The sequence below is a fragment of the Malurus melanocephalus genome, unplaced genomic scaffold (assembly GCF_030028575.1).
Source record: "Malurus melanocephalus ecotype Western Australia unplaced genomic scaffold, MMel_1.1 scaffold_11, whole genome shotgun sequence".
NCBI lineage: Eukaryota > Metazoa > Chordata > Aves > Passeriformes > Maluridae > Malurus > Malurus melanocephalus.
In genome coordinates this window covers 4,886,365-4,897,988 of record NW_026623243.1, presented here as the reverse complement: position 1 = coordinate 4,897,988, position 11,624 = coordinate 4,886,365, and the positions used below count along the sequence as shown (strand labels likewise).

General features: G+C 36.1%; 1 protein-coding gene across 5 annotated transcripts in view; it reads right to left on the bottom strand.

Moving 5' to 3' along the window:
* Positions 1-2,686: 2,686 nt before the first annotated feature.
* The window catches only part of BRD1 (bromodomain containing 1), a 58,123-nt gene continuing 49,185 nt past the window's right edge, over positions 2,687-11,624 (bottom strand). For 2 of the 5 annotated variants that reach the window (XM_057379023.1, XM_057379040.1), the window contains 3 exons: positions 9,657-9,766; positions 7,328-7,482; positions 2,687-4,585 (listed from right to left, as the gene is read on the bottom strand). In XM_057379023.1, the coding sequence (XP_057235006.1) occupies positions 4,402-4,585; positions 7,328-7,482; positions 9,657-9,766 (449 nt within the window). In that variant the 3' untranslated portion in view covers positions 2,687-4,401. The remainder of the gene's footprint in view (positions 4,586-7,327; positions 7,483-9,656; positions 9,767-11,624) is intronic. The other 3 variants (XM_057379031.1, XM_057379006.1, XM_057379014.1) reach the window with 2 other exon arrangements.

Sequence of the window (11,624 nt, the reverse complement as noted above, 5' to 3'; positions counted from 1 at the left end):
AATTTCATGCTATTCAAAAATAYTATTTTTCAAACTTCCATCACCTTGAATTCACTTTTTTTCTTCGTTAAAAGTTTTAGAGGAAACAAATCTTTCAAGGAAGAGCTGATAAAACAGGCAAATCATAAAAAATGAATTATGTTAAACAAAAATCTAAATAAGGTAACCCAAAGGTGCTAAGCAGTATATGGACAGTAATCCTCCATTTACATTTCGCTTCTGTATTTTTTGTTGCTTATACTGGGAGTGAGAAAGTTTTTTCTCACATAGACAACAACCTTTACCCATATGATCACAAGTCTAAGATTAATTTATTTGATTCCCTTACTCAAGACAACCTCTCCTTGCCAGGCTGCAGGACAGAGCAATTGTCTCATCTGGAACCTCCACCTCCAAACTTGAGTATTTCTGTTAATTGATGTGTTTGACTTGCACTGTGCTACCAGCAGCAACCACCTCTGAGTCGTTTTCTAACACTACAGAACGCCTGCCACTGTGAAAAGCAAATCAACAAAGTAAAAATAAAAAAAATTTAAAAATAAAAGTGTTAAGAAGTTACTCGTCTGTCACTTGCAATTAGACACGAGATCAACAAAATCCAGAGCTATCTGTCCTTTGCACTAGCTCTAGTTAAAATTAGGCTTCCCAAACCATCTCACTTGCAGCAAGAACAGAGAAAGCTACTTTTGATGGACTAGAAATACTAGAAGCAAAAAAGACTGTTAACAAGCAGTGTTAATAGCAGCATTTTGCAAAGGAAGAACAGAATGCTTATTTTGTGGGTGTTGATGGTCTGTGTGCAYTGCTCCCTCTAGTGTAAAAGATAAAATATCACAACAAGCATTGCTCAAAGGTTGGTAACAAACTTTTTAAAAAGCCTATTATTCTCTAGCAATCCTTCCCCCCTAAACATTTATAACGTAATTGCTCATATTCTGATACAAGAAAAGACATTTTCACATTGTTTCAACCGATGGTGTGTGTCTCTCACACTTCTATTAACAGGAAATTATCACACCAGAACTGAGAAGTGAATATGTAAACTTACACCATGTATTTACAAATGTAACATTCCCCAAGCAGTTGGCAAGACTGAACATGGTATTATTTATTTTCTCTCCACTAGAATCCTAATTTCCACTCYAAGTTGTTATTATTACCATCATAGAAGAACCTAGTCTAGAATGGAGTGAAACACATTCTGATATGCATACRTTCATCTGACTACAGTATCTGGTTGGGCTCTAGAATTTGAAAATAAAACAGCTTTGGAGCTAAGATTCTCTCTCCTAAGTAGGTAAGAGAATTAAGAAAGGATTAAGAAATCCCTTAAAAATACCCAAGTCACATCAAAGTATGACAAGTCTGAGAAATTATTTTAGACTTTTACCCCATCTCAAGAACAGCTGAATGATACTGGACTTGGTCACAAGAGAGTACRGGAACAGCAGCAGCCACTGCTGCAACCTCCTCTTACAGGATCTGGGAAGTATTTCTGGGGCAGTTTCCATCACATATTCAGAACCAAAATAAACTAGCCTTTCATGCCAGCTTCATCAAAAGAAAATGCATTGTGCTTTGTCAGGATACTTAATAGGCTTCCTTTAATCAGTAGTTCTCCAGCTGAAAATTCCCTTAAGTGCATACAGTCCTCTGTAAGATGAAGGCAGCACATTTTCCTACTCTGAGAACTGATGAAAGCATCTCTGAACAGAAAAGCTGTAAAATAAGGCTTGGAAGTCTGGGCAGAATTAAAACCAAAGCTTTCACTGGAGATTAAAAAAAAATCCGAAATAATTAAATTAATGCACTGCTTTTGTTTACAAAATATCAGCTCATTTCCTCCTCCCCCCCTCCTATGTTGCTAGTGAGAGAAACAACTGAGAATGCAGGAAGCCTTCTAATGAATCATCCTGCAATTGTATATATACTTCTCTTTTTAATGGCACTTYRTATTTCACAGGTATCAAGATTCTTATCATGCAAGTACTRTCGCCTTCCAACTTCTGTTGTGACTGCATTTCAGTTTTCCAAGGTCCAAAACAGAAAAAAAGCCCATTTCCCTGTGCACCAAAATGAGGCTGTGAATCATTATCTAGATTTACACACACAAAATCTGAGCATATTTTGTGGAACCAGCCTGAAATAAAATCTGATGCAGGGTATTCTTTTTTGAAAGCCTTTAACAAAGAGTCCTAACCAATGACAMGTGGTTCAACTGTGCCAACAATGCCCAAATTGAGCTCCATTGCCTTTCAAAAAGAGCATGGTTATATGGCAGATCCTTGAAGTTATTACACAGTTTAATGCAAACAACTAGATTTTCACTTTRCTTTTCTAACTGATATGGCTGTTGTGGCCATGAGAGCAGCACACTTCAATGCTGATCCTTCCAGAGTAGCTGCCATTCTCCCTAAAGCTGTCTTTGCTGCCAAGACCGAGAAAACTATTTGCCTGATCATTTGTGAAATTTATCCAACTCATCCCTAATTACCAGAGTCCATCAMAGGCAACTGGACTCAGCTAACTGGAATAGCTCCTGTGCAAAGGGCTCAGTAAGAACAATGCCAGGTGCCACAGGAGAACAATAAACCAGCTTCTTGGCCTAGTGCCTCTGGAACAGCTCAGTGATGGAGTAAGAAATGGGGCACTGCAGCAAAATCTCAGGGGCTAAATTCAGGACAAAATTTACAGTTGAGAAAGAAATTTTATTTCAAGCTTCTATGGGGGTATTACAAACAATAGAGAATAAAAACATTAAAAACTATTTAAAAAGTAATTGTCCCTTTAAAATAAAGATTCAAGCAGGTTTAACAATGAAGTATGCTATTCAATGAAGTTTAAAAAAAAAGATTTAAAAAGTATTGGTTTTGCTGTATTTGCTAATCCTTTATAAAAAAGCTGGGCATAAATACTTCGTGCATTCATATGCATTATTTGGTGTTTCATATATAACTTGGTACAGTATTTACGATATCACTGCAAAAGAGTTCAAACACAGTGCATTTATAAATAATGGAGCCATTATAAATCACATTGCAAACATACCTTGCCATTTTCATTGTTACAAATTCRGTATCTCAGTGAAGGTAGGAATAAAGTAGCTACAACAATCAATATCTTGACTTTATTTTTTTTTCTTTTTAATATAAAAATGCAGTTCTGGAAACCCACCCTCCTTCTTACCCCTGCCCAAACATAATGCTTTACTTCTTAAAAATAAAAATAAAGTACTAATTCTATATACATCACATGTACCATACAAAAATGTATCCAAAGTTTCTATTGCTACCAAAGTGTTCTAAATTAAAAGTTACATAAATCCCCTCATTGGAAACAAAAGATTACAAGTTACCAAAAAACCGAATTACACACAAACCATCGAGTTTTTTTTATACAATTTCCAATACATTTTTTTCCCAAAGCAAGTTGTCTTCTCATGTGCCTGTATAAAAATGCATATCAATATATTTGTCAATTTTAYTTTTCATTATAAAGCAAATTAATACATTTTCTACAATAAATAAAACACAGGGAGGCACACTTATCAACAAAATTAAACCAATGGGAGATAAATGGGATATGGTTTTGAAAGAAACAATGTGCTTGCAGGCTTTAAGCCAGGTTTGTTTAAAACAAAAACAACCTTAAGTYATTTTGGGCAACAATGGAGTGTTTTTGGTGATTTGCAAGTGATGTACATAGTATAATTTTTATTGATGTCTTTCTCACAAAGTACCCTCCAAAATAATGCAATTTCCTTTCTTAAAATACATATTTGTAATTGTAAATTTACATCAATCTTAAATATGTGGTACTTTGTGCAAAGAGCAACAATTTACACAAACATTCAGAAGTCTTTTTCAGAAGCTACAGACCAAGGAAGAAATGATACAAGCAGCACCATACTGTATATGATTTAGGCAAACATATATTTGATGCCATTTTGATATTAAGCTTTAAGATCCACTAAACACCTTAAGCTGGAAGATGGTGCTTAGGTAACTTAAACTCAAGAAAGAAGAAAAAAAAAGTAAAAAGCATGGAAAGAAACAAAAACCAACTCCCTCCCCAGCAAAATTATAAAAGGAATTAAGGAGCTACTTCTAAAATCAGAATAAGTTAAGTGTTGAATATACATTTATGTACAATTATGAACACTATGAACAAGACATTTTAACAGGTTTAGTGGAAAATCCTCCAATCTACAACACAATAAAATAATTAATCAATATGGCAATGGTGATTTAGAAGAATTGCTCTACTATTTCAAGTTTGCAGAACTCAGCCACTGAATCAACAATTAAGGGGTTGTATCTTCAATACATTCTTTTAGAGAAAGAGGTTCATTAGTAGAGTTCAAGTCTCTGGTATTTTTCATGCCTTGCTAGAGAATCTCTGTTAGTCAATATCACTGAAGTCACTGACTGGTTCTCCATGGACTCGACTCAGGTGATTCATAGCACGATCAAAAGCAATTCTTACTGCTTTTCGTATGCTTGAGTTACGTCCTTCCATCATTTTTAACTTGTCTATGGTCTCATCTATCCCAAGGGGAACCATTTTGGATTTGGGAAGCCACTGCCTGTAAGAATAGGGTGAAAAATAAATCTGTTAAGTAGAGAATAAAATCAAGAAGTTTGTCCAGAAAYGTCAGGGCTCCTATCCCATATTTCTCATATCTCAGAACAGCTTTCCCATCTTAAACAAAACACCTTTTACAACAGGCTTACTTCCCTCAAATATTTAAAGAACATAAAATATTTAGACAATCTCATCTACGAAATAGAAAATACATTCAAATTCAATGATATGTCTCYTAATACTTAGAGATTAAGTATCAACAGAAAAGAATTAGCCTGAAATACTGMTGCAGTGGAAGAATAGGCAGCAGCAACTAACAATGGACCTGGCTTGTCATTCACCTGACACAATATTGCTTCTCTGCATTCTCCACTATTACAATGAGTTTTTATATGATGCATTTTTGCCTTACACTTAAGGCATCTTGATTTGTTTTTTATGGGGAAAGCTAAACTGGCAAGGAAATTCTGCTTAGTGTGCTTTTACCCCGCAGTATGAAATCCCACTAGCTCCAAATTCAGGGTACTTTACTGTTTTAAGCTCCATAGATACCTTCAAATTCAAGSCACACAGGAGTGATGATGGAAAAAGCTCTACATTCCATTATTCCAGTTAAAGGAAAWGCATTCTAAGKATTTACTTTAAAAGCATAAATYAAATTTATTTAATTTTAATAAATGTTGATTGTAATCCTGTTTTCTACAGACATTAAGGAAAACAAAAATTAGGTAAATTAATGAATATCTATTAAGGTATGTTACTGTAGTCTGCAATCCCAATCCTACAAAAGGCAGAAGGCCTCCTTCTGTTTAAAAACATTAGTTTGGGAGGCCATTTGGAGCCAATCCAATAGGAAATCAGAAAAGTCAAGTCTGAAAAAGTTTTGTTTTGCAAAGTACAATTGGTTACTGAAATATTTTAATTTTCTTAAAGCAGTCTAAACTACAGCCCCATTGTACTGAGCACACACACTGAAAATGTGAAGTGTCAGTACAAGGACACAGACAACTGMATGGTAACAGCATGAAAAGCAACAGTCTAATCATTATGAGTTTAAATACAGATGAGAGGAAGCTTGAAGAAGATGTTTTTAAAAGAAAGCTTTCCAAGTCCTCCAGATGTAAGCAGTGAGGAATAAGAAACAAATACAAAAATCCATAGGTGACAGACACTGGTATCACAGACTGAAGGTGACACACACCCTGCAAATGAATGAAAATCACTGACAGAGGTTCAAGACTAAAAGAGACACAACAGAGGCATAATTATGAGTGCCAAAATAATCTCAATAAAAGAATCATTACCAAAACAAGTTGGTGGGGTCAGGGTGGAGGGGAGGAAAGGGCTGGAAAAAGTATTGAGTCTTTTCCTGTTCACCTATGCAGAGTATCCATCAGAGAAAACTTTGCACAGTGTTTGCAAGATTTAGGACCACCTGCACATAGACTAATCAGAAAAGTTTAAGCTGAAGAGGACTCTGCAGATCAAGAAGCACTCACRGGAATTATTAAGAAAGTGGCCACGGAGAACATGCATTACACTTGTGATACCAKTAAGAGAAATAAATAAGAAACAGAATGCTGAGTAAGTTTAAATGCAGATGCTCTCTGCAAACAAAGGCAATAGAATGCACGATCTTATGGTATCTATGCAACTGAATATAGATAAWTATAAAGAAGCACCAATTGATTAACGAAATAATTAAGAACAGAGAAATTATGCCAAAATATCTAAGGGACAGAAAAGCAAACATCAGTTACAAATTTCATGCAGGAACTTATTTAAGTGATAGTGTACTGGCACAGAGAGTCAGAATGGCAGCAACACTAGACATCACTAGGTATCAGCCATCTAAAGAGGAAACTGGTTCTAAAAGTAAGCAAATTCAAGAGAAAAACTGAGATATGGACAGATTTACAGTTAGCTTGACCTGTATTGAAACCAGGAGAGGAGAGGGATACACGGAACACAGGAAAGGAAGATATATGTTGAATGAAACATAGATGAGAAGCTTCCATGTCTAGGAAAAAACCCACCAAAACCCAAAACACGCTARAGAACACAAAAAACCCTAGTGTACCTCCCCCTACTCTCCCAAAAAAACCTCAACAACCCTAAAACCAAAGACAATGGGGGAGGGAAATGAATGYTTTGTTGTGAGAACTATCCCCCTTCAGGCTCTACACAGCATATTGCTGATACCAAAATACAAGAAAAAAAGGGAGGTTTCATGAAAAAAAAAGATTTAGAAAAGGTTAAGAACTTCAAACGAAAGTGTTAATAAAGCATTCAAATAAAGGGAGGTTAAAAATTCAAAGAAAATGCAATTGAGCAGACTGGGGGTGTGTACAAAGTGTTGTACTTCAGAAAGCAATGATGAAGGATGACAGAGATAAATGTTATACTAGTACTTTAAAAAAACTGTGAAGCAATGAAGCAATTTTATCAGGTCAATACATTTTATCAGGTAAATAAATGAATTTATTTTTTGTAAATAAAAAAGACTGTTTAATGTTTAATGACTTATATTATTTTCTTCCAAACTGACCATTAAAAAATACCAATCAGTATGATACATGCCTTGGATCAAAACCAGACTCAAATATGAAATTTTAATCTTACGGTTYATATCTCCATAGGAATGATATCCATGGAAAATAATGTTTCAATTTTCCTGTAGACCAAAGGTACAGGTTCTTAAATTTTAAATCAATGCATCAAACAATACATTTCAATAACATACCAACTTCTTTTGTTGTCAAAAAATAGTACTAAGAATAGTTTCTCATCTGATTTGGTCTGCATTTGTTCACCAATTTTCAGTACATCTAGAGGTGGCACTGGAATAGTAACACCATTGTGATGGCCAGCAACACGAGGCATCTTAGGGTCAATAATCTGCAAGAGASAAGAAAGGACAGTTTGTCATATTTAAAATAACTTGTAATACCTTCTTAAAATAAATTATGTCAAGTTAACAAGAAAATAATAATAAATTAAACCACCACTGGATATAAACTGACTTTGTGTTACACACAACTTTTGGACATAAGCTGAACAGGTATAGCAGAGACCTTGTGGCAGATTTGACTGAAAAYATTGAAAAAAAGTATTTTTCACCCATATCAGTTTTTCTTAAAAGTCCCATCTGAATTCACTTAGTAMAACTTTGAGACTGACAAGCAAGTTTCAGAATGAAAAAGTCAGACCAGGATTTCCAAAAGCTGTAACTGGCCTCAAATTTTGGGGTTTGAAATTCATATACCATAATGAAACAACCTATGTTAAGGAGTAAGCATTTCTGTAAAATACATGATCCATACTCAAACTCTGGAGTAAAAATATAAAAAAAACCCCAAAGCTATCACTTTCAAATATCAATTCAAAGACACAATCTTCAGCAAAACATGCAGTTAAACTCACAAATTCTTTCTGAACAAAACTTGAGGGAGAGAGGGAATATGCTAGTAACATTACTTTTTTAGGCAAACCACAGCATTATGAAGTGCTCAGCTTCCACCCAGAAAAGAGTTTTTACTCCATGCCTGTTCATCCCATCTCCTAGTCTACAAACTCCTGTTGTTTTTCTAGCATCCACACTGGCACCAATCTTAATCCACAGTAAACTGACTTTGGGATCTAAATGAACAGAAAGCTAATACTGTGGGGACCTTGTTGAAATCAGAAGAATTTTTTTCTCTTGACAGAGATTTAACTTCTCAATCAACTTATCCCATTCTCAGAAACACCAGGGTTGACATAAATGAGAATGCATAAAAAGAACCCTTTGGTCTTTATCAGCTTAAATCTGGTGTTAACACCTTTCCAGAGACAATCAAATTTTCAGCACCTGACCAAAGGGCTTTGAGCCACCCGATGAGTGCTCGGAATGTCACCTCCAGAGGTTTTAACCTGACTCAAAGGAAACAGGAAATGTGTGATTAGATTTCCTGTTGTCCTCAGTCAAGATTGTCCAGAAACATGTATAAATCAAGCCAGTGCATGAACTGCTTGCATAACAGTATCCACCAAAGGCTGGAAGTCAAACACCTTATCAACATTTTCTCTGCAAGCTTTGATGTAAGTAGAACTGTGTCTGTTTCTCCTATATTAACACACACATAAATATCTCCTATATTAACAACAGCTTTAAGTTTCCAGTACATCATTCACAATTGGCTGAAATCAGTCAATTTATTCCAASTACCAGGTTTTTTATTTTTCTAATGAGCTGCAGAATCAAGAGTATCTTTACACTCATTTTGCAGCAGAAATACTACATAATGCAGAAACAAAGACTACTAGAGAAGTGTGCTGGTTTTAGCTGGGACAGAGGACTTTTCTTCACAGGAGGTGGTATGCAGGTATGTTTTGGATTTGTGCTGAAAACTGCATTGAAAATATAGAGATGCTTTTGTTAATGCTGAGAAGTGCTCAGACAGAGTCAAGGCTTTTTCTRCTTCTCATACTGCCCCACCAGTGAGGAGGCTGAGGGTGCACAAGGWGCTGGGWGGGGACACAACCAGGGCAGCTGACCCCAACTGACCAAAGGGATATTCAATTCCATATGGCATCATGCTCAGCATATGGAGCTGGGGAAAGAAGGAAGAAGGTGGGGACATTCAGTGTGATKGTRTTTGTCTTCCCAAGCCAGATGTGATGGAGTCCTGTGTTCCTGGGGATGGCTGAATACCTGCCTGCCCACAGGAACTGGTGAATSAATTCCTTGTTTTGCTTTACTTGTGTGCACACCTTTTGCTTTCCCTATTAAACTGTCTTTATCTCAACCCACAAGTTTTGTCACTTGCACTGCTCCGACTCTCTCCCATCCCAGGGGGAGTGTGTGTGCGGCTGCAGGAGGCTTCGCTGCTCTCTGGGGTTAAACCATGACACAGGAGTACTGCACGTTTCAAAGGATGGGCAGGGTAGCAGAGATTATTGACCTAAAATCTGATATTGCTGTAACTTTACAAACTCAATGCATGAAATTACCAGTTACCTTAAGTTTGTGCATGGTGTTTTCAGACCAGAAACAGTATCACTACTGTACTTCTGGGAAGCTGGGTACTTACCAGAGCTGGGTAAGAAGGATATCCACTGCATTTGGCCCATACTACTTTTARAGGCTCAAGAACAGATGTTGCAGCATCAGTTGAAATCCACATACTGCTATGCCCAACTTCTAAGAAGAAAGAAAAGTAAAATTAAAATGTTCCATAACGAAACCTCAGGCAAGTTTTCTGCTGTTATTTGTTTCCTAACCATTAGGTCATGATCCTCAGAATCCAAACAGTAATACTAACTTTCACTAATATACCAATAAAAAACAGGCTGTGTTCATAAAAGCTCTTTACATGATACTAGTACTTTATTCAAAACCTACAGATAAAGAACAAGGGTTTTAACATGTCTAGAAACAGCGTATCTTAGAACACTATAGTTCTTAGGAAGAATTCCAATAATCCTTTCCCTTTGAAAAAGCCCAGAAGAAAACATAAAATCATGGCACTTCAAATAACAGTTCTTTTTACAACTGTGATGCCAATCCCATCAAGGATTTTGAGGATGCAAGTTGCATGGTATATGTTTCCAAGTGTTGGATACCTAGGTACCCATATAGAGATCAGCACCTGATAACTTAACAGTACTTGTCTGGTACATCTTTCTGTTCTTATGCCTGAATTCTATCCTGCATTTTGATTTCTATTTATTTTTAACAAGTTCTCTTGGYCTCTCTGTCCTGCCCTTTCATGCAGTCAACTGCAAAACCATCACTAGGCAGCAGCACTGGTGTTTAATTTCTTCACAAAAAGCAGGGTAATAAACAACTGAGTTTATTTTACTGTGTACTTCTACCACAATCCTTAATTTTCTTCTCTGTTGCTCACCAACAGATTGAAGCCTGAGACAGGTTTAAGTCTTTTAGTCAACCAAAACCACAACTGGCCCCTTAGATACAGTCCAGAGACTGGTCAGAAGACAGTGAGTTATAGCCTCACAATGGAACTGGGAGCTGTGATCAAATGGGAAAAGGTTATCCAAGTTCATATGCTGTAAAGGTGAGGCAACACTACTTGCATGGAGAAACGTGATACCAACTGTTCAGGGGCTGCAGCTGCACTTTCTCTCAGCAGTAAGGCAATACTTRATAGAAGTAGCTCTCTACTTGCCAAAATACAACTTAACTCCTCAATTCTTCTCAATCTGCTCCCATTTCAAATGGGCATTGCTTATTTACAGTGAAAGGTGGCRTGCAGATATATATTCTAAATGAACGTTCCAAAAATGGACTAAGGAAAAGAAAGTGGTTTAAGACTTTTAGAAGTAGAAATAGCAAGAAAAGGATGTTAAAGTAATCACATAAAAAAMTTAGTTCAATCATTCTGCATAGTAAGTTCTATTTCTCTGCTCTGCTAGGAACAGTCTGTCAAGTATTCACATGCCAGTTAGAGCCATGAGGGTTTCAGTTAAAGCATCCTTCATTCAGATTGTTTCAAAAAATATGTATGTAGAACTGTATCTGATACAGTACAAGTCCTCTTCTTCAGGGCAGCTAACAAGAAAGAAACSTACACTATTCTCAGCTGCAAAGAAAATGGTATTTTAATGGTGAATAGAAAATCACACACTAACTGACAGGATGCATGCAGCCAGACTCAGAGACTTCTCAGGTGTCTAAACAAGTAAGAGTCTCAGAATTCTTCCKAGTCAGAACTTATTCCACATGGTAGTAAGGGGTTACTAATCTAGCACATGATTACTAATTTTCTTTTACAAGATGTGTAAAAGAAAATGCATCTTCTCTTTTTCTTTCAAAACCTCTTTATTTCCTCAAGCTAGGAGAGAAAATGAATCAAAAGCAGTCAGATACTATTTTTTTAAATCTTTRAAGAGTCAAAAGCAGAATCCAGTAGTTTCTGGAAGGGTGCATCAACAACACTTTCAGAATGSTTAATGTATTTACGAGTGAAAATAAGGATGTTACAATCTGTCAAATAAATGGACAAAGTTATAGTTATACAAYACTATTAAGAATATAA